This window comes from Chiloscyllium plagiosum, unplaced genomic scaffold (assembly GCF_037043375.1).
Source record: "Chiloscyllium plagiosum isolate Xiang-an unplaced genomic scaffold, Cpla_swu_hap1 HiC_scaffold_27, whole genome shotgun sequence".
Lineage (NCBI taxonomy): Eukaryota > Metazoa > Chordata > Chondrichthyes > Orectolobiformes > Hemiscylliidae > Chiloscyllium > Chiloscyllium plagiosum.
Window position 1 is genome coordinate 82754863 of NW_028270165.1, and position 24299 is coordinate 82779161.

The 24299-nt window shown below is 46.2% G+C and overlaps 1 protein-coding gene across 1 annotated transcript in view; it reads right to left on the reverse strand.

Annotated features, from left to right (window-relative positions):
• Positions 1-24299, reverse strand: part of LOC148144728 (uncharacterized) — a 159255-nt gene that overhangs the window by 59034 nt on the left and 75922 nt on the right. The window contains exon 3 of the mRNA XM_087975436.1: positions 256-886. Within this exon, the coding sequence (XP_087831562.1) occupies positions 256-886 (631 nt within the window). The remainder of the gene's footprint in view (positions 1-255; positions 887-24299) is intronic.

Genomic DNA, 24299 nt, shown 5'->3' on the forward strand with positions numbered 1-24299 from the left:
CTTTCCCACTGCACCCATTGTCAGAGTGGGGCACAAGGTTTAATCCAAGGTAGCGTCACTTGCAGTATCCGATTGTTGGGAGCACTGGTGCCCCTGCTGGTGTCTTCGCAAGTTCCTGGAAAATGTGAACCTCTTGCCACACTCAGGGCAGCTGAATGGCCTCTCTCCTCTATGGACCCGCTGGTGGGTCAGCAGAGCAGAAGAATTGCTGAAGCCCTTCCTGCACTCAGGACAGTAGAACGGCCACTCTCCCATGTGGACCCGCTGGTGGGTCAGAAGGTGGGAGGAGCGGTTAAAGCGTTTCTCGCACTCTGGGCAGGAGAACGGCTTCTCCCCTGTGTGGACCCGCTGATGCCTCAGCAGGTGGGAGGAATTGCTGAAAGCCTTCCCGCACTCGCGACAGCTGAAGGGCCTTTCCCCCGTGTGGAACTGCTGGTGGGCCACGAAGTTAGAGGAGACCGCAAAGCCCTTCCCGCACACTGAGCAGGAGAATGGCTTCTCCCCGGTATGGACCCGCCGGTGGGTCAGCAGTTGGGAGGGCTGGGGAAAATTCTTCCCACACTCAGGGCAGGCAAATGGCCTCTCCCCAGTGTGGACCCGCTGGTGTGTCAGCAGGGAGGAGGAACTGCTGAAGCCCTTCCCACATTCAGGGCAGGGGAACGGCTTCTTGCCTGTGTGGACCCACTGGTGCCTCAGCAGGGCAGAGGAATCGCTAAAGGCCTTCCCGCACTCGGGGCAACTGAATGGCCTCTCCCCTGTGTGGACCCGCTGGTGCTTCAGCAGGTCAGAGGATTTGCTGAAGGCCTTCCCACAATCAGAGCAGGGGAATGGCCTCTCCCCGGTGTGGACAAGCTGGTGCGCCAGCAAGTGGGAGGAGTGGGTGAAGCTGTTCCCGCACTCGGGGCAGGTGAATGGTCTCTCCCCAGTGTGGACTCGGCGGTGGTCCAGCAGGTGGCAAGAGCGGATAAATCCCTTCCCACACTCTGGGCAGGAGAACGGCCTCTCCCTGGTGTGACTGCGCTGATGAATTTCCAGGGCAGATGGGACACTGAAGCCTTTCCCGCAGTCACCACACTTCCACGGTTTCTCCATGGGGCGAGATTCCTCTGGTTTCTCCATGGCCAAAGCTTCAGCTGCACACAAACGCATGTACAAACCCTCCCTGCCGTGAATTCCTCTTTCCAGGCTGTATAATTGTGACAGGCTGCACATTCAATGCGCTGCCACAGTAGCGTCTCTCATCCAGCTCCACTGATGCTGAAAGCGTACTGAAACAGAAACCAAAGAATTTTGCTCCTTCTCGCAGAATCATAGTCAAAAATCGTTACAGTCCCAATGGATTGATCGACTGTCTGTCATTGACATGAAAATGACGACTGCAGATGCTGGAGAGTCAGTCAAAATGTGTGGTGCTGGAAATACACAGTAGGTCAGGCAGCATCCAGGGAGCAGGAGAGTTGCTGTTTCGGGCATAAGCCCTTCAACTACTGAATTTGAAACTTCAGTCTTCAAATCTTCAAATGCACTGGAAAAAACAGATTATGAAAGTTATCACTGTCAGTCAGGGTAGAAATTCAGAACAAGCAATTCTCCTTTATGCGGAACATTCTTTTCTTTTGTAATTCCATGAAATTGAAAGCACCATTACCCTACTCTGATTGCTCTACATTTACACCTGATTAATGCATCTAACCTACACATCCTGGACATTATGGACAATTTAACATGGCTAATTCACCCAAACCTGCACATCTTTGGATAGTGGGAAGAAACAGGTGCACTGGAAGAAATCCGCAGCAAACACCAGACGGAGAATGTGCAATATCCACACAGACAACGGCCCCGAGGCTGGAATTGTATCTGGCTCTCTGGTGCCGTGAGGCAGCATCACTAACCACAGACACCGTACCTTCCTTTTCCAGTCCTGCCACCAAGTCACTCAGCTTGAGCTCAAGCAAAGCACTACGTTTAATTTTCACTTCACACACACTGAACTTTCGGCCCGTCCCCACTTCCCCTACAGGAAATGCAAACAGCTGGTGGGTTGCCACATCGAATCCCTACAGTGCGGAATGAGGCCATTTGGCCCAACAACTCTCCATTTACCTCTGACTAATATACCTAATCCACACATCCCTGAACTCTATGGGGCAATTTAGCATGGCCAATTCATCCTAACCTGTACATCTTTGGACTGTGGGAGGAAACCGGAGCATCTCGATGAAACCCACACAGCTACGGGGGGGGGGGGGGGGAGACAATATTCAAACTCCACACAGACAGACAGTTACCTGAAGCTGGAGTCAAATCCTTGTCCCTGGTGCTGTGAGGCAGCAGTGTAACCACTGAGCCACGTGCTGAAAGAGATGCAATGTGGAACTTTATTGACTGTACTGCACAGTGGATTGTTGAGTAAGGTTGATTCTCGAAGGATCTGGAAAGAGGTAGCTAACATTTAGGAGCGCATTGCGACAGATGCTGGAATCATTCCTGAAAACAACAAATGCTGTAGATCACAGCTGGTCAGGCAGTGTCCACATAGAGAGCAAGCTAACATTTCAGGTCTTCTTTGAGATTTATAAAATCTTGCTGGATACAGAGAAGATGAATGCCAGGAGTCATTTCCCTGGAATGAGGGATTTCAAGACGAGCGGACATATTTTTAAGGTGAGAACAGAAAGATTTAAAAACAAAATAAGGGGCAACATTTTTACACAGAGTGCTTCACGTGTGGAATGAATTTCCAGAGAAAGTGATGGATGCGCTTATAGTCCCAACATTTAAATGACATTTGGATAAGTACATGAATAAGAAATGTTCAGAGGGATATTGGGCCAAGCACATGTAGGTGGGACTAGTTTAGTTTGGGATTATAGTCAACATGGACTGGTTGGACCGAAGGATCTGTTTCCGTGCTGCGTGACTCTGACTGGATACAGTGGATGTGGGGAAGATGTTTCCACCAGTAGGAGAAACGAGGACCAGAGGATACAGGCTCAGGGTGAAGGAATGCCTTCAGAACTGAGCTGAGGAGGAAATTCTGCAGCCAGAGGATGGTGAATCTGTGGATCTCATTGCTGCAGAGCGCTGTGGAGGCCAAGTCATTGAGGGCATTTAAGACAGGGATAGATAGGTCTTTGATAAGTAAGGGGATCAAGGGTTACGAGGAGAAGGCAACAGAATGGGGTTGAGAAACATATCGGCCATGATCGACTGGTGGAGCAGACTCAATGGGTCAAATGGCCTCATTCTGCTCCTGTATATTGTCGTCTTAAAACTGGGCAGATTACTGAAGTGGTTTTCATGAACAATTTCAGAGTCCTGAATTAAAGCCGTAGAGGTGTACAGCACAGAAACAGACCTTTTAGTCCAACTCATTCATGCCGACCAGTTATCCCAACCGAATCTCGTCCCATTTGCCAGGACTTGGCCACTATCGCTCTAAACCTTTCCTATTCATATACCCATCCAGATGCCTTTTAAATGCCGTAATTGTACCATCCTCCATCACTTCCTCTGACACTCGTTCCATACATGCACCACCCTCTGCATGAAACACTTGTTCCTGAGGTCCCTTTTAAAATCTTTCCCCTCTCACTCTAAACCTATGCCCTCTAGTTCTGGACTCCACAACCCAGGGAAAAGACCTTGTCTGTTTATAAAATCATGAGGATTATGGATAGAATAAACGTGTCGAAGGTCACCCCCACCCCCACCCACACCCACAAAAGCTTCTGACGCTCTAGGAAAACAGCCCGAGTCTATTCTGCCTCTCCAGATAGCTAAAATCCTCCAAACCTGGCAACATTCTTGTAAATCTTTTCTGAACCCTTTCAAGTTTCACAGCATCCTCCTGTTAGGAAGGAGACCAGAATTGCACACAATATTCCGAAAGTGGCCTAACCAGTGTCCTATACAGCTGCAACGTGACCTCTCAACTTTCCTACCCAATGCTCTGACCGATAAAGGAAGGCATACCAAATGCCTTCCTCACTGTTCTATCTACCTGCGACTCTACTGTCAAGAAGCTATGAATCTGCACTCCAAGGTTTCTTTGATCAGCAACACTCCCTCGGACCTTTCCTGATTTGCTTTTCCAAATGTAGTACCTCACATTTATCTAAATTAAACTCCATCTGCCATTCCTTAGCCCATTGGCCCATCGGATCAAGATCCCATTGTCATCTGAGGTAACCTTATTTGCTGTCCACTACATCTCCAATTTTGGTGTCATCTGCAAACTTACTAACTATACCTCTTATGCTCACATCCAAATCATTCATATGAATGATGAAAAGTAGTGGGACCAGCACCAATCCATGTGGCACAACACTGGTCACAGGCCTCCAGGCTGAAAATCAACCCTTCACCACCACTCTCCGTCTACTACCTTCAAGCCAGATCTGTATCCAAATGGCTAATTCCCCCTGTATTTCTCTAGATCTAACCTTGCTAACCAGCCTCTTATGAGGAACCTTGCTGAATGCCTTTCTGAAGTCCATGGAGATTATGTCGACTGCTCTGCTCTCGTCAATCCCTTGTTGCTTCTTCAAAAAATTCGATCAAGTTCGTGAGGCATGATTTCTCACGCACAAAGCCATGCTGACTATCCCTAATCAATCCTTGCCTTTCCAAAGACATGTAAATCCTGTCCCTCAGGATTACCTCCAACCACTTGCCCTCCGGCAATGTCAGGCTCACTGGTTGATAGTTCCCTGGCTTTTCCTTGCAATCTTTCTTAACTATTGGTACCACGTTAGACAACCTCCAGTCTTTCATCACCTCACTTGTGACTATCGATGGTACAAATACCTCAGCAAGGGACCCAGCAATCACTTCTCTCGCTTCCCACAGAGTTCTAGGGTACAACTGTTCAGGTTCTGGGGATTTATCCACTTGCATGCATTTCAAGACATCCAGCACCACCTCCTTTGTAGTATGGACATTTTTACATTTTTCAAGATATCATCATCTGTTTCCACACATTCTATTTCTTCCATGTCCTTCCCTACAGTTAACACTGATGTAAAATACTTGTTTATTATCTCCCCCAACTCCTGCAGCTCCACACATAGGCCGTCTTGCTGATCTTTGAGGGGCCCTGTTCTCTCCCTAGTTACCCTTTTCTCCTTAATATATTTATAAAAATCCTTTGGATTCTCCTTAACTCTACTTGTCGAAGCTATCTCATGTTCCCTTTTTGCCCTCCTGAGTTTATTCTTAAGTATACTCCAACTGCCTTTGTACTGTCAGGATTCACTCGATCTCTCCTGTCTATACTTGTCATATGCTTCCTTCTTTTTCTGAACCAAAAGCTCAATTCCTCTAGTCATTCAGCATTCAGTACACCTACCAACCTCCCCTTTCACCCTGGGTTCTAGATGAGAGTGGTGCTGGAAAAACACAGCAGTTCAGGCAGCATCCGAGGAGCAGGAAAATCGATGTTTTGGGCAAAAGCCCTTCATCTAATCTAGAATCTGGTTTCCAGCATCTGCAGTCCTTGTTTTTACCTAGATTTTCCCCTTTCACCCTAACAGGAATATACTGTCTCTGGACTCTCAGTTTCTTATTTTTGAAGGCTTCCCATTTTCTAGCCATCCCTTTACCTGCGAACATCTGCTCCCAGTTAGCTTTTGAAACATCTTGCCTAATACCAAGTTAGCCATCCTACAATTTAGATCTGGTCTATACTTTATCTTCACTCTTTTATAGCTCATAGAATTATGGTCATTGGCCCCAAAGTGCTCGTCCACTGACAGCTCAGTCACCTGCCCTGCCTTATTTCCCAATAGTAGGTCACGGTTTGCACCTTCACTAGTCAGAACATCCACTTACTGAATCAGAAAATTTTCTTGTACACATTTAAATTCCTCCTTAACTCTACTTGTCGAAGCTATCTCATGTTCCCTTTTTGCCCTCCTGAGTTTACTCTTAAGTATACTCCAACTGCCTTTGTACTGCCTTTAAACACTATGGCAGTCCCAGTCTATGTTTGGAAAGTTAAAATCCCTGACCATAACCACCCTATTATTATTAAAGATAACTGAAATCTCCTTAAGTTTTTTCTCAATTTCCCTCTGACTATGAGGGAGTCTGTAATAAAATCCCAATAAGGTGATCATCCCTTTTCTTATTTCTCAGTTCCACCCAAATAAGCTTCCTGCATGTATTCCCAGGAATATCCTCCCTAAGCACAGTAATATATCCCTTATCAAAAAAGCCACTCTCCCTCCTCTCCTGCCCCTCTTTCTATCCTTCCAATACCATGTGTGTTCTTGAACATTAAGCTGCCAGTGCTGTCCATCCTTGAGCCATGTTTCTGTAACTGCCATGATATCTCAGTCCCAAGTTCCTAACCATCATCTGCCTTCCCTGTTCGGCCTCTTGCAATTGAAATAAATGCAGTTTAATTTACCAGTCCTACCTTGTTCTCTGCTTTGTTACTTCCTGCTCTGATTGTTTAACTCAGTCCCTTTCCCAACTGGACCAGTCACAGACTGATCTCTTTCCTCACTATTTCTCTGGGTCCCAGCAATCCCTGCCCCCCACCCACCCCTACCTTACTAGTTTAAATCCTCCTGAGCAGCTCTCGCAAATCTCCCAGCAATATATTAGTCCCCTTCCAATTCGGGTGCGATCCATCCTTCTTGTCCAGGTCTTTTCTACCCCAGAAGAGATTCCAATATTCACATTTTTGGATCCTTTCTCCCATGCACCAGTTCCTCAGCCACTGATTCATCTGCCCTGTCCACTTATTCTCACCCTCACTAGCAACATTCCCCATTAACTGGTTAAGTCCTGGATTGCTTTCCGAAAATGCAACACCTCACGTTCGTCTAAATTAAACTCCATCTGCCAATCCTCGGTCCATTATTCCATCCGATCGATTATAATTTATAGCAAACTCTCTTTCCTCCCTTATTCCCTAAAAGCTGAAAATCTCCATCCCACACACTCTCCTTTCATTCTCATTTTACTGAACGTATTCCCTGCTCTGCCTCATCCTGAAAAGTCTGGTTCATGCTGATTAACAGGCCTACACTCAGGGGGGATTTAATTGAAACATAAGAATGCTGAATGGCTTGGACAGAGTGCATGTTGGGGGAGATGTTTCCAGTGGTAGGAGAGATGGGGACTCGAGGGCACAGCTTTCGAGTAAACGGAAGATCTTTTCGAACAGAGATAAGGAGAAACTTCTTCAGCCAGACAGTGGCGAATCTATGAAATTTACTGCCACAGAAAGCTGCGGTAGCCAAGTCACTGAGTATATTTAAGACTGAAACAGATGATAGGTTCTTGAGTCTCAAGGGGAGAAAGCTGGAGAATGGGGTTGAGAAACTTATCAGCCATGATTGAATGGTGGAGCAGACCCAGTGGGCTGATTGGCCAAATTCCCGCTCCTGTGTCTTATGGTCTCTTGCTGTTCTGGACACAGTGAGAGAAACTTGGGAGCAGGAGTAGGCCATTTGGTCTTTCAAGCCTGCACCAGCATTCAACAGATCATGACTGGATATTAATCTACCTACATCTAGGTGGATACACTGGGATTTTTTTTCACTGGAGCACAGAGGTGACCTCACAGAGGATTAGAAAATCACGAAGGATAGCGATGTCCTTTCGCTCAGATGTGAGCATCAAGATTAGGGAGCACATTTTTAAGGCGAGAGGAGAAAGATTTTAAAAAGACATCAGAAGCACCCTTTTTTAAGAGAGTAGTTTGTGTGTGGAATGAATGTCCAGAGAAAGCCCAGAGGTCAGATCAGTTTTCCTTCATGTGAATCCAAGGAAAGCGATGGGATCAGACGTAGGACCAGGCCGTGCACTCAGAGCATGGGCAGGTCAACTGACAGAGGTCTTCTCGCACATCTTCAACCTCTTCCTGCAGCAGGCCATTCTCCCTGCCTGTTTCACGAGGGCCAACATCATCCCTGTGCCTCAGAAGACTCATGCAGCACGTGTCGATGACTACCACCCAGTTGCCCTAACTTTGGTGGTCATGAATTGCTTTGAAAAGCTGGTCATGGCATTAATCAACTCCAGCCTTCCCACTACTCTTGCCCCACTCCAATTTGCCTATTGGCAAATTGGGATCCACATCAGATGCCATATCATTTGCCCTTCCCTCCTCCCTAGAACATCTTGACACCAAGAACAGGTACGTAAGAATCCTACTTGACTGCAGTTCAGCCTTCAACACTGTTATCCCCTCGAGACTGATTACTAAACTTAGTGATCTCGGACTAAGCCCCACTCTCTGTAACTGGATCCTCAGTTTCCTGACCCACAGGCCACAATCAGTGAAGACTGGGGACAACATTTGATCCTCACTAACACTCAACACTGGAGCCCTCCAGGGGTGCATACTCAGCCCCCAACTGTACTCACTGTATACCCATGACTGCGTCACCAAATACAAGACTAATGCCATTTACAAGTTCACTGGCACCACTATAGTCAGTCAAATCTCAGATGGCAACAAAACAGACTGCAGACGGGAGATGGAAGACCTGGAAAAATGATGCACTGAAAACAAACCAGATCTCAATGCTAGCAAAACCAAGAAACTCTTTATTGACTTTTGGCGGGATGTTACTCATGCCCCCATACACATTAACAGCACAGAGGTGGAATGAGAGGAGGGTGTCAAGCTCCTGGGAGTGGTCATCCACAACAAGCTGTCTTGGATGTATCACGACCTGGTATGGCAACTGTACCATTCAAGATTGGAGACGGTTACAGAGAGTGGTGAACTCAGCCCGGACAATCACAAAGGCCTACCTCCCATCTATAAAATCCATCTACCAGGCCTGCTGTCAAGGGAAGCTGCCAGCATTCTTAAAGATCCATCCCACTCTGGCAATGTTTGTCTACAACCTCTACCATCAAGGAGAAGGTACAGAAGCCTGAACAAACACACCAACCAGTTTTGTAACAGTTTCTACCCTACTATTGTTAGAATACTGAATGGACTCTCAAACTCTCAGGATTTGCCTGAACCTTTATTTTTGTTTTTGCCGCTGTTTACCTATTATTTACTATGCGACTTAACTATGTGATCGCAAGACAACGCTTTTCACTGTGCCTCAGTACATGTGACAATAAATAAATTCAATTCAGTTCAAGTGGTGGATGTAGTCCAGTTAAAAGGGTTAAAAAGCATTTGGATCAGCACATGAATAGGAATGGTTCAGAGGGATATGGGCCAAACACTGGTAGGTGCAACTAGTTTAGTTTGAGAACATAGTCAGCATGGACTAGTTGGACAGAACAGTCTGTTTCTGCACTGTCTGACTGTCTAACTGTTCTATACTGGTCTTAAACCCATTTTCTTGCCTCCCCCCATAACCATCCACTTCCTTGTTGTCAAACATTCAAATGAACTCAGCCTTGAATATATTCAATGAACCCCACCCCCAACTGCAGGAAGACATCACCACCTAGGAACTCAATTCCTCTTGCTAATGTATCATTTGCCTTGCTCATTGCTTGCTGATATAGAAGGACGCTGAGGCCTGTTTGTACATCAACACATCATTCCTGATGAAGGGCTCGTGCCTGAAATGTCGAATCTCCTGCTTCTCAGATGCTGCCTGAACCTGCTATGCTTTACCAGCCCTACACTTTTCGACTCTGATCTCCAGCATATGCAGTCCTCACTTTCTTCACATCCCAATAAATCACTATTTAAGGAATGCGTCTCCTTTCTGCTTTTTTTTAAAACAGCAAATGTGATAACTTCACATTGTGCTACTACATTTGCCGTATGTTTGCTAACTAAGACACAATCTTGGACCAACTTTTCCAGACTCTCTCCCCTCGCCGGGATTCACTCCTTTTCCTTTCAATTGCTGCAAAACAAAAATTGAACCCCAGAATGAAAACAAATGGAAAAGGGGGTGAGAAAAGAAAGTGCCGTACTCACAGATGTTGGACAGAGGAAGGAAGTTGCAGTCTGGGGTGAAGCTCAATCTTCATTCAGAGAGGAACAACAGCAATAGCAGCTTCAGAAGCTCATGGTCAAACTTCCGTATTCAGACAAAAGCAAGGCTCTGATTGACAAAGGAACCAGGCTCCTTCCGGTCATCCCGAGCTCCCCATTGGTCCATCAAAGAAAGTCGCGTCCGTAATTGCGGACAGCGTGGGGCATGCGCAGTTCGTGTCAACGCCGCTGAACATGCGCAGTACTTACTGACACCGAGGAGTATGCGCAGTGTGGTCTGTGGCGATGCTGGTGTTGCTGACAAGATTTTGTACCCAAATGTCAAATGTCAACAGGAGTTTAAAAAAAAGCTGAAGCCACATTTTTTTAAAATCTGTAGCTCGACATTTTATTGCGTTTGCATTTTGTGTGACTCCTCAACTTTTGAATGTCTTTTCCTCAGGGTAGGGGAGTCCCAAACTAGAGGGACTCCCCTTCCCTGAGGATTGAGAGGGAAAAGATTTAAAGGGACCTCAGGGTCAGAAAAAAACAGTTTGAAAGTTAATTCCCCTCAACAAATGCCCCCTCTTATGCCCTGAACAAGATAGATTGTTCACAGCCTATTAATCATGAGTAGCAATGATGTTGTGAAACTTAGAAGGGTTCAAAAACGATTTACAAATATGTTGCAAAGGTTGGAGAGGTTCAGCTGCAGGGAGAGGCTGAATAGACTGGGCTGATTTTCATACAGCGTTGGATGCTGAGGGTTTATAAAACCTTATAGAGATTTATAAAATCATGAGGGGCATTGATAGGTTAAATAAACAAGGTCTTTTCGCTGGGGTGGGAGAGTCCAGAACTAGAGGGCATTCATTTTGGGTGAGAGGGGAAAGATATAAAAAGGACCTGAGGGGCAAATTTTTCACGCAAAGGGTGGTGCATGTATTGAATTAGCTGCCAGAAGAAGTGGTGGAGGCTGGTACAATTACAAAATTTAAAAGACATTTGGATGGGTATAAGGGCCAAGATTAATTTAAGATACCTGGTCAGCATGGACCGACGGGTTTGTACAACTCTATGGTTCTATTTCTGCATAGTCAGAATCAATTTCACAAGACTAGGCATAGGCCGTCCACAAATTACACCCTGTCCTCAACTGTGGACTAACTGGACATATTTGAATGCAAGTTTCAGAAAGATGTCTGCAGCTTTTCTATAAAGTTGAACATGCTTTCATGATATTTCTGAATATATCATTTTAGCTATTCTCAATTTTAAAGATCAGTCATTTCTCGTGAAGCCGTGTCTACCAGGTATAGTCATCAACATCCATTCTCTTTCTCTCTTCCTAGAAGGGTTTGATACAGCGATCGATGAGGGTTTGAGGCATCTGCAAGGAGAGGGAGTGGGTGGAAGAGAAGGAGAGAGAATGGACGGATGGGCAGTGTCAGGGGGTGAGAGAGATAATTGACAGGGGGACAGAGGGTGGGAGGATGAGAACACTGGGGGGAACAGAGGGTGATGGGATGGAGAAGATTGTGGGTACCGATGGTTAGGGAAAGAGAAAGACTGGTGGGCAGAAGTGGGGAGGAAGAGAATGCAGGGCAGAGGGTGGGGGTTGAGAGAGAATGGACGGGGACAGTGGGTGGGGAGAGATTGGACAGGGGGGCAGAGGGTGGGGGTGAGAGACTGCCCAAATCCCACCTTCCCCAGGACTGGTGTTGATATCTCACGAACTGGAACCCACTCCTCCCACAGCAGACTTGTGTCAATCATTTCTCAATATATACGTGGCAAAAGCAGTAGAATCATAATTCTGACAGGCCATTCGGCCCATCGAATTCACACTGACATTCCAAATAGCATCCCATCCAGACCCATCTGCTGACCCTACAGCCCTGCAGTTCCTCATGGCTAACCCACTCTAATCTGCACGCTTCAGCATGGCCAATCCACCTTAAACTGCAGATCTTTGGACTGTGGGAGAAAACCAGAGCACTCGCAGGTAACCTACACAGACACAAGGAGGAGGACGTGCCAAGGTCCACACAGACAGTTGCCCAAGGATGGAATCAAACATGGACCCCTGGCACTGTGAGGCTGTGGTACTAACCACTGAGCCACTGTGCCGTCCAGAGTTAGCTTCTAACTTTTCACGTACCCTCAGCAGAGGCTCTCTCCTGACATTTGTGGACCACACCTGCTGTAACCTCCCTTTCCCACATCTTCAGCCCTGAGCACAATGGTTCCCGAATCCTGGCACCAGATAGACACCGATGTCATCTGGCCTCCTGCTTACAATTGCGGAGACCGGAGACAATCCGTCACTATTCTCTCTCTTACCACCACCTCCCCAATGTTGTTCGTATTCCCAGCACCCAGCCAGTTCGCTCCTCCACTCCCTTGCAGCCCTCTCTCAGATTCCCTTTACCTGCCTGATCCACGCTCACACCTCCTGACCCTGTCCACTGACTCAATCAGAAGGGTCTGTCCGGAGAGGAATGACTAACTCCTGGAATAAAATGTCTGGTTATCTTTTACATCAAAGGTCTGCAGCCTGGCTTTCAGCTCCATCTCTCTGAGCTGAATGTCCACCAGCATGTGTTTGCCCTGGATCACAGCATCCAGAGCCTCCCACCTTCTGCAAATCAGAAGACAAGTCCCACCCTACACTCTCCAATGTGTGTTGTTTAACTGCTTCATCATTTCTGGTGGCCGAGCAGAGGCTAAGTTCAACTTGGATTCCAAACTTGGGTATCAATAGCCATGAGGATGGCTTCAAATGGACCTTGGGTTGATGTCACACTACATGTGACTCCACTACACTATACAGTCTCTCTCTCTCTCACACATACACAGACACACACACTCTCATACACACACACATGCATGTAAGTCAATAGGGTGAATTTGCGGAATTATATTTCCAAATACATTGTATTTTGCTCAAAAAGTTCACAATCTGCAGGCAGTCAATGCATGTAATAATTTTATAAATTCCTACTTTGGAAATAGAACCAGTCTGACTCAAGATTGGGATACTGACAGACTTGAACCTCACACCTTCCATGCATTGTCAGAGCTGTCACTTCTTTTTATAAAATAGAGTCATAGAGTCAAAGAGATGTACAGCATGGAAACAGACCCTTCGGTCCAATCCGTCTACACCGACCAGACATCCCAACCCAATCTAATCCCACCTGCCAGCACCCAGCCCATATCCCTCCAAACCCTTCCTATTCATATACCCATCCAAATGCCTCTTAAATGTTACAATTGTACCAGCCTCCATGACATCCTCTGGCAGCTCATTCCATACACGTACCACCCTCTGCATGAAAAACCTGCCCCTTAGGTCTCTTTTATATCTTTCCCCTCTCACCAAAAGGAATGCCGTCTAGTTCTAGACTCCCCGATCCCAGGGAAAATACTTTGTCTATTTATCGTATCCATGCCCCTCATAATTTTGTAAACCTCTATAAGGTCATCCCTCAGCCTCCGACGCTCCAGGGAAAACAGCCCCAGCCTGTTCAGCCTCTCCCTATAACTCAAATCCTCCAGCCCTGGCAACATCCTTGTAAATCTTTTCTGAACCCTTTCAAGTTTCGCAACATCTTATGGGTGGCGCAGTGGTTAGCACTGCTGCCTCACAGCGCCAGAGACCTGGGTTCAATTCCTGCCTCCGGCGACTGACTGTGTGGAGTTTGCACATTCTCCCCGTGTCTGCGTGGGTTTCCTCCGGGTGCTCCGGTTTCCTCCCACAGTCATAAAGATGTGCAGGTCAGGTGAATTGGTCATGCTAAATTGCCCCTCGTGTTAGGTAAGGGGTAAATGTAGGGGTATGGGTGGGTTGTGCTTCAGCGGGTCGGTGTGGATTTGTTGGGCCGAAGGGCCTGTTTCCACACTGTAATGTAATCTGTAATCTTTCCGATAGGAAGGAGACCATAATTGCATGCAATATTCCAACAGTGGCCTAACCAATGTTTTGAACAGCTGCAGCATGATCGCCCAATTCCTGTACTCAATGCTCTGACCAATAAAGGAAAGCATACCAAATGCCTTCTTCACTATCCTATCTACCTTAAGTTATCTCGAGCATATGACTTAAAAGAAGTTCTAGGATTTGCATATTAATGAACTGAAACCTGCAACCCATTCTAAAAGATGAAAGACTTAACAGCAATCTTGGTTTGTTCAATATATCATTTCAGTTGCATGACACTGATCTTTTGCTATAAATTCTGTGTCTTATGATCCTGCTCCACAGCTACCTGATGAAGGAGCAGCGCGCCGAAAGCTAGTGCTCCCAAATAAACCTGTTGGACTATATCCTGGTGTTATGTGATTTTTAACGTTGTTTCTCATGAACACAGCCACAACACTTCCTGCTGCTGCCAGGAAACATTACAATGCTGATGAAACGATGCAGTACCTGCAGAGATGAAAATCTTAACAGTTTCTAAGGATACTTGCTACTGATTCACTGCTTCTTCTGATACACGACTTTGGTAACATAGTGCTGGAAGCTGAGTGAGCAGCTTTAAAACAGAAACTTGTTGGATTTTAAATCTTTCAATGTCTGAGTCTGAATTTAGGTAACCTTTATTGCGACCCAACTTTGTTACAGCTTCATGATCTCCCCAGCAAAAAAATTACAAAAAGTAGCTTTCCTTTTCTTCAACAGCTGAAGCTCAAAGCACGCACACACACCCCTGACCTCCCCTGCCACCCCAGTTGCTTTATTATTGGTAAGCACTGAGGTGTCCCTTTGTAACTGAATCCTTGATACAGTCTTAACCCGGAGGAAGTAATGCCTCACTCAGCAATTTCAGCCCATATACTGTATCCAAGTAAGTTTCTCCCCACTCATTTTCCGGGGGCAGGGGTGGGGACAGGGGCTTAAAGTCGACCATATTGCTGAGAGTCTGGAGTCATGTGTAGGCCAGACCGGGTAAAGGATGTATCTGGGACGACTGAGTGAATCCTTTCCCACAACAGCAGTTTCCTTCCCTAAAAAAGTCATGAGTGAATTAGATGAGGATGTTTTCCCCCTGAAAATGGTTTCACCATTAGATTCTGAACTCCAGATTTCTGACCAAATTCCAATCTGCCATGGCGGGATTCAAACCCGGGGGAGTTCCCAGAGTTGATGTAGTAATCCAGTTGATAATACCACTCGGCCATTGCTTCTTCGATCCCAGTGATGGCACATGAACTCACTAGTGCCTCCGGAAGTTGTCCACCCAACCAAATCCCTTCCTGCACTCAGCAGGAGAACAGCCTCTCCTAGTGTGGACCCACTGGTATGTCTGCAGGGTGGATGAACTCATGAACCCCTTCCTGCAGTGACAGTAGGTGAACGGCCTCTCCCCAGTGCGGACCCAAGGATGTTTCAGCAGGCCAGGAGAATTGACGAATGTATTCCTGTACTTGGAGCAAGTGAATGGCTTCTCCCCGGTGTGAACATGCCAGTGCATCAGCTGGTTGCACAGCCAACTGAATCCCTTCCCACACACAGAGCAGGAGAATGGCCTCTCCCCTGTGTGAATGCTTCTATGAGTCTCCAGCACTGACGGGGAAGGGAACCCTTTCCCACAGTCCCCACATTTCCACAGTTTCCCCATGGGGAGAGCTTTCCTTGTGTCCCTCTGGGTTTGAAATTACCAACAGAATGGGTACACAGTCTCTCTCCACCGTGAGGGATGAAACTTTGATTCCCCAAACTGAGTAACTGGTTTCAAGCACTTTTCACAGTCAGTGCACTGAATCTCCCTCACTTGGGTGTCTCTGTATTCAAAAAGTGTCCAAAATCTCTCAAGCAGACAAAAGCAAACATTTCTTCTCAATTGGAATGGTTGCTGATATTCAAGTCCCAATGAATCAAGTGGCTCTGTCAGAAGTTGATGTATCATTTGCTTTCAGATTTCTTTCTACATGTCTTCCTGCAAAATTAAATTCACAAAATACGTGATCACAGTCAATACTGTTAAATGAACACAACATAGGTGACAATTCCTGTAGTTTGTCAGATGCCTGATCACATCTTATCCAGGACACAGAAACCTGAAAACCCTCATGCAACCAGATAGCCTTAAGTGTGTATGGAGGAAATCTTCATTTCGGTGACAATAACCTAGAACAAGCTGCCGACAAAGGCCCTGGAAATGGAGCTGAATCAAGGACAATGAAAATGAAATGTCAAGGCTACTTGAGAAAAACAAACCAGTAAAGTTGCTGAATGACTTTCTACTGTCCTATTCAATAAAAAAGATGACAAGAAATACAGAATATAACTTCAGTGCTAGATTAGAATGTGAAAAATAATAGCCACAAGGCTTTTATAACAGCGAATAATATCAGATATACACCATATGAAGCAACATATGTCTACATTTTATATCAACGTGCCAATCCCTTAGATTCTGCTCCGTCCCATGAGTAACTACCATCTTAATTCTGAACATGAGGAAAGAAGCGATCTTTTTCCGCAATGCAAATTGTATTTAAATAAACGTATCAAACTGAGGGGAAAAATTTAGTATACCGTTAAGAAGGACAGAGAGCATCTGATACCTTTGCAGAGTCTGCTCCCTCCCTGGATTCACTTCAGTTGCTCCATGTGAATAGTGTTTCCTCCCTCTCTTTCTCCCTCCAAGGATGAGAAATGGAAAGGGCAAAGATATTGCTTTGCTTCCACAATTTCTCCATGATGTGGGAATCCTTGTCTCTCTCCAGCTTTGACAATCGGTTGAAAGACCACTCATGTATGGAACATGTTCCATCTATTGCTGCTGCGAATGGGGTGTTGCTATTTTAGGCTGTGTACCCGCTTAAAGCTCTTCCCACGGTCAGTTCATTGGAACACTCTCACTCAGGTATGCATACCTCAGTCTCACTGATGTTTGAAACCTTGTGAAGCAGACAGGACAGGAGGGAAATTAAAAAATGCTACTAGATTCAAAGGCCGATGATATTCCCGTGCCAATGAATTGATTGTCTCTATCAGATCTTGTTTTGAGATTTCTGGCTGTAAATCCTCCCTTTCTCGTATACTGTAAAAGGAGATTACAGAAGACATTGCTGTCTACACAGTATAGAAATTCAATACAGACAATTCTGGTTTCTGAGGAACATTCTTTCTTTTCTCCTTCCCTCAAAAATGTGAATCGTAATGCTACAGTCTCCCTCCATTCTTACTCTACTGTGGCTATTATCACCCTCATTTCCGTTCTCCTAAAAATGCTGAAAAATGTTGACTGACAGATCTTGTGGAACCCTAGGTCTGAATATCATACAGAAGTTGAAGCATTTTATCTTGTCAAGGTCCCACAGGATGTTTATAAGCCCTTCGACCAAAATAATCCATTCACCCCATCAAATCTGCTCCACCATTTATTCCCATAATGATTAATATTATAATCCAAAAATCCACATTCATGCCTTATTATTGATTCCCCTATTGATTAAAATTCTGCCCAACATCTGCCTTGACTGTACTTAGTGATTGAACTTCAATAGCCCTGTCATTCATTACCCTCTAAGAGAAGATATCCACCTCATCTCCATCATAAATATGCAAACACTTAAGATTAGAGGCTATTCCTTCTGGTCTGAAACTCTCCCACAAATGAACACTACCTTTTTGGCAACTAACCTATCAGGCCCACTAAAATTCTGATACTTATTCATTCAGATCTCCTCTCATTCTTCCAAACTCGAACGAATGCTCAGCTAAGCTACTCAACATTTCCTCATTAGCAAACACGTCAATTCCCGGGATTAATTTTGTGAACGCTCTCTCACCAGCTTCCAATATTTCTGTCTTCTCCTCTACTTCGAGGGACCAGAGTGCAAAACACGCAAGTTACAGCATAATAAAGAATGCTGAATAATAGACATTTTTCCAGCAGAAAATCGAAAATGTGCAAAAATAGTCAGATGGAAAAGAGTCCAATCATGTAGTGGTAAGGAGCCTGATGGCTTGGGGGAAGAAACTGTTGCCTAATCTGGTCGTGATAGATTGAATTGGGAGGTGGGTGTGAGGATCTAAAGTTGGAATTAAGGCAACAAAATATGTACATTTTTATTTCAACAAAATGGCTTCTCGATTTAAAAGAATACTACAAAATGGCCTGTGAACCATACTGCTGAACAAACTGCTGATTTGCAGAATTAACTTGCAGTTCAAAGATAAGAGGACAATAGAATTTTCATAAGATGAATACTGACACATTATTTGACCATTTGAACTAACCTTGAACTAATACATGGCATGACAATTTATGTAAATTAGATATCCTTCTTAAAGAAAATATCATTGGATTAACTTGCTGTAAATCATGTCACCTTATTATATGTGATTGGTCTTTCTCGTAATTAAGACTACTATTTCTTAAAAAAATGTAAATAATGTATAATTTTTAAGTGTAATTGCGCAACTTCATCACGGAACACAGAAGCTTCAATCTCTGTGTTGCTGTTTAAAAAGGGGAGAGATTAATTGAAGTTGAGGGTGCTTTGGTACTTGCGGACAGTGGTCTTCGAAAATTGCTGAACTCTGAGGGGAGGGTTGAAATCTGAATTCCCAAGCTTTATTAACTTTTGTTTTTTTAAAAAAAATTCTTTCTCCCGAGCTTCGTTGCTTTCAGAAATAAAACAATATCAATCTCCAGAGATTGGTTATTTTCTGGTGTTATCTTTTTAATAGAAAAAAATTCGATCGCTCAAAATTCATTTATTTTCGGTTTGGGTTGTGTTAACTTCGTTACTTTTCGGTTTAAAAAAAACTCCGATTGCCTTAAATTCGTTTATTTTCGGGTTCGCTTAATTTGAAATTCGTTATTTTTCGGGTTTATGTTTCATGCTCAATTGGGAAAACGACACTGCAGTGGACTAGGTTGTGGCAAAAGTGCTGCTTCACCTGGCAGGTATGTTAGAGCCCTTGGATATTCAGGAGGGAGCAGGTAAATGGGCAGGTGTTACACATTCGGCGGTTGCAGGGGAAAGTGCCTTGGCACTATGGGAGGTGGGTGTGGGGTGTTGCGAGTGAAGGAAGAGTGGAACCGAGGTGGAACCCCTGGCACAACGGGTGCGTGTTGGGACCATAACCCAGCTGAGAAAGCATTCTCTCCTATTCACTCAATGTCGTCTTTAGCAGCTTTCCGGTATAACAGCGCTCTGTTCTGCACCTCGCCTTCTCATCTGGTGCCGAAAAAAGCTTGGACATAAATATTTCTCAGTGATATACTGGCCCAATGTGCACAGTCGCGTTGATACACTCGTAGAGGTCTGCGTGGACTTCTCCTGTTCTCTGTATCCTATGTTGAGGAGGGCAATGCTTGTCACTGGCCACTCGGGCGTCAGAGAAAAGTTTCGAAACAAAATGGTTGAATTATCTGCCAGTGGAGAGAGCCCGGTTCCCGGGGACGGGACAAACAGCAGCAGGGAGACTGAATGAGAAGCAGCTGTTCGGGAAACTCTTTGCCGTTTGCAATTCTCAGAGCAATCTCAAATGTATTTCATACTGAGCAAGTCTCAGGTCGCGCAAGCGGTGTGGGGGGTTAGTAGCATTTCGGCCCTCTGGCTCTTTGGTCTAGGCGTATGATTCTCGTTTTGGGTCCTTTACTGTACCGAGTTGCGAGAGGTCCCGGGTTCAAATCCCGGACGAGCCCGCGTTTTTTAACTTGACTTGTGCAAAACTGCCTGATTAATTTTCTCAAAAAACGCCTTCGTGAAACGAGGTTGGGCTGTTTGGAGTACGAATGAGGCAGAAAACAGGGAAGTGAAATGGTTGGAGATAGTGTTCAACAGGTTGACGTGAGTGGTGCTGTGTTTGAGGAATGTCAACAATCAAGGGAGATTGGAAAATTGGAACAGCTCTCCTCGGAGAACCGAACTTTTCCAAGTCATGAGGGACCTAGAAACAGGAAATAATGTTGTGAAAATGCTCCCACACCTGAAAGGATCCTCAACGATTCGGCAGAATTTTAAAGTCACGAGGAAAAGAAGTAAAAGTGACATTAGGAAGAACGTTTACGTACAGGGAGTGGTTCGGGTTAGTAAGTCCCTGTCTGACACTGACAAAGAGGAAGATTCAATGGACACAAAAGGGAATTCGGTGGTCACGTTCAGATGTGCAAATTTACGCTGAGAAGGCGAGAGAATGAAACGAATAGAGACACACGTTTACTTAAGTGTAGAACCAGCAGAGCGAAGGTGGGCCGCATGGCCACCGTCTGCGCTGTGACACATGTTGTGATTCAGTGTGAAATCACAGTTCGACCAACAGAATGTGGGAATTTAGAAATAAGTTTATATTTACACAGCCTCCATACGTCCGCGAAACAGCATATTACACGACAGCAGTGGAGGTCTTTGACATCAGGCTCGAACGTGCCTGCCGCGTGCCAGACGGAAACCTGAAGTGTTCTGTGGAAGGGGCGCCGCGTGTGGCAGCAGAGTGGCGCAGCGGGAGCGTGCTGGGCCCATAACCCAGAGGTCGATGGATCGAAACCATCCTCTGCTATTATTCAATGTCTCCTCGAGCTGCTTTTCTTAAGATCGGTGCTCTCTTCTGCAAGCTGCCTTTGCATCGATTTACCAAAATGTCGGATATCGATGCACTCGCCAAATCAGGTGGCATGGTTTTAGAGGTCTCAGTGGTATTCTGGTCTTCGCCGGTTTCCTCTTGAACCGAATCGCAAACCCAGTTCTCTGCGATGCCAATCAGCTGGTAAAGTTGAAACACATGCCTTGTGGTTTCGTCCATTCCTTGCAGTAATTCGCCACCCTGGTTCAGACGAGAATGACAAGCATGTCAGAAACCGCATCACGACTCAGACATCGTCCCCTCCTATTAGGACGGATACCACCGATTGTGAATAACCTCAGAGAGAGAGAGAGAGAGAGAGACAAGTGACAGACAGTCGCCGTGGACGCGATGGGCTGAACGGCTTCTGTCTGCGCGAGAATGATGCTACGTGTTTATGCCGTCCCACTGCCTGTCTCTGGGACAGAGAGGCTGAGGGGGCAAAACTGGTTCATTTTTAACCGTCCCTTCCGTGTTGGACTGCCTGCAGTCCCTCAGCTCAGGGCCGTGGGGATGACTCTCAGTGAGTGAAGGTTTCACTCGGATTCTCTTCATCTGGGACACTTGGGGCTCAGATGTTAACTGCTGCGCGGTCGCAGCAAAGAAAGCAATGCCCACTTTGCAATAGACTTTCCGTAAGATTGCTGCGTGAAGACGATTTCTGAACACCAAGAAGGCTGCACAACAATGTGAATTTACCTGAGCGAAGAGTCCTCGGTGTCCATTTCTTTCTGTCCTGCCAGCACAGCATCTTTCTATCTCTCTGATAACAGACCCTTGGAGAAAGTTCACAATCAAAGTTGTTCATGTTCCCCGCATTAATGTAACTGACACCTCTCACCCCAAGGGTTTCAGAGAGAGAGAGAGAGAGAGAGAGCAGAAGAGCGAATGGACTCTACCCGCACCCCACCCTACACCCCGTCCCACCCCGCAGAACAACGTGCAAGTAGAAATGAAATGGTTTAATTATCCACCAGTGGAGGTAGTCCAGTTCCTGGGGATGAGACAAATATCAGCGCCCCGGGGACAGAATGACAAGCAGATGTTCTGGAAACGCTTTGCTGCTTGCAATTGTTGGAGCAATGTGGAATATACTTCACACTGAGCAAGTTTCAGCTGGCTCAGAGTCTCCGATGTACATTGCTGTGTTTGCCGCCAGCTCAGAGAGAGAACAATAGGAAGGACGTAGGAGTGAATAACGATCCGCGTGAGAGGGCGAATAACTGTTAATGGAGACTGTTAGCGGCTAACAATACGTAGTGTGTCATAGCAGACGAGGTGATAACAAGGAGTCGTTTGTGTGGTAGGGGTCAAGGACATGGGGGAGTTCAGGCCCTAAAGTTATGGAACTCGATATTGAAGACCGGAGGGCTGTAAGGTCTCCAAGTGGAAAATGAGGTGTTGTTCTTTCATCTGGAGCGAGAACACTGCTGCAAGCCTGAGACAGAGATGTTGGCCAGGGCACAGGGTGATGTGTTAAAGTGGCAGGCAACCGCAAGGTCAGGGCCTTTTTTTCCGCGGGCAGAACCGGGATGTTCTGCGAAGCAGTCACCCAGTTTATGCTTCATGCTACATTGGGGAAATGAGACTGTGAGCAGCGAATGCAGTGGACTAGGTTGTGGCAAAAGTGCTGCTTCACCTGGCAGGTATGTTAGAGCCCTTGGATATTCAGGAGGGAGCAGGTAAATGGGCAGGTGTTACACATTCGGCGGTTGCAGGGGAAAGTGCCTTGGCACTATGGGAGGTGGGTGTGGGGTGTTGCGAGTGAAGGAAGAGTGGAACCGAGGTGGAACCCCTGGCACAACGGGTGCGTGTTGGGACCATAACCCAGCTGAGAAAGCATTCTCTCCTATTCACTCAATGTCGTCTTTAGCAGCTTTCCGGTATAACAGCGCTCTGTTCTGCACCTCGCCTTCTCATCTGGTGCCGAAAAAAGCTTGGACATAAATATTTCCCAGTGATATACTGGCCCAATGTGCACAGTCGCGTTGATACACTCGTAGAGGTCTGCGTGGACTTCTCCTGTTCTCTGTATCCTATGTTGAGGAGGGCAATGCTTGTCACTGGCCACTCGGGCGTCAGAGAAAAGTTTCGAAACAAAATGGTTGAATTATCTGCCAGTGGAGAGAGCCCGGTTCCCGGGGACGGGACAAACAGCAGCAGGGAGACTGAATGAGAAGCAGCTGTTCGGGAAACTCTTTGCCGTTTGCAATTCTCAGAGCAATCTCAAATGTATTTCATACTGAGCAAGTCTCAGGTCGCGCAAGCGGTGTGGGGGGTTAGTAGCATGCCGGCCCTCTGGCTCGTTGGTCTAGGCGTATGATTCTCGCTTTGGGTCCTTTACAATACCGAGTTGCGAGAGGTCCCGGGTTCAAATCCCGGACGAGCCCGCGTTTTTTAACTTGACTTGTGCAAAACTGCCTGATTAATTTTCTCAAAAAACGCCTTCATGAAACGAGGTTGGGCTGTTTGGAGTACGAATGAGGCAGAAAACAGGGAAGTGAAATGGTTGGAGATAGTGTTCAACAGGTTGACGTGAGTGGTGCTGTGTTTGAGGAATGTCAACAATCAAGGGAGATTGGAAAATTGGAACAGCTCTCCTCGGAGAACCGAACTTTTCCAAGTCATGAGGGACCTAGAAACAGGAAATAATGTTGTGAAAATGCTCCCACACCTGAAAGGATCCTCAACGATTCGGCAGAATTTTAAAGTCACGAGGAAAAGAAGTAAAAGTGACATTAGGAAGAACGTTTACGTACAGGGAGTGGTTCGGGTTAGTAAGTCCCTGTCTGACACTGACAAAGAGGAAGATTCAATGGACACAAAAGGGAATTCGGTGGTCACGTTCAGATGTGCAAATTTACGCTGAGAAGGCGAGAGAATGAAACGAATAGAGACACACGTTTACTTAAGTGTAGAACCAGCAGAGCGAAGGTGGGCCGCATGGCCACCGTCTGCGCTGTGACACATGTTGTGATTCAGTGTGAAATCACAGTTCGACCAACAGAATGTGGGAATTTAGAAATAAGTTTATATTTACACAGCCTCCATACGTCCGCGAAACAGCATATTACACGACAGCAGTGGAGGTCTTTGACATCAGGCTCGAACGTGCCTGCCGCGTGCCAGACGGAAACCTGAAGTGTTCTGTGGAAGGGGCGCCGCGTGTGGCAGCAGAGTGGCGCAGCGGGAGCGTGCTGGGCCCATAACCCAGAGGTCGATGGATCGAAACCATCCTCTGCTATTATTCAATGTCTCCTCGAGCTGCTTTTCTTAAGATCGGTGCTCTCTTCTGCAAGCTGCCTTTGCATCGATTTACCAAAATGTCGGATATCGATGCACTCGCCAAATCAGGTGGCATGGTTTTAGAGGTCTCAGTGGTATTCTGGTCTTCGCCGGTTTCCTCTTGAACCGAATCGCAAACCCAGTTCTCTGCGATGCCAATCAGCTGGTAAAGTTGAAACACATGCCTTGTGGTTTCGTCCATTCCTTGCAGTAATTCGCCACCCTGGTTCAGACGAGAATGACAAGCATGTCAGAAACCGCATCACGACTCAGACATCGTCCCCTCCTATTAGGACGGATACCACCGATTGTGAATAACCTCAGAGAGAGAGAGAGAGAGAGAGACAAGTGACAGACAGTCGCCGTGGACGCGATGGGCTGAACGGCTTCTGTATGCGCGAGAATGATGCTACGTGTTTATGCCGTCCCACTGCCTGTCTCTGGGACAGAGAGGCTGAGGGGGCAAAACTGGTTCATTTTTAACCGTCCCTTCCGTGTTGGACTGCC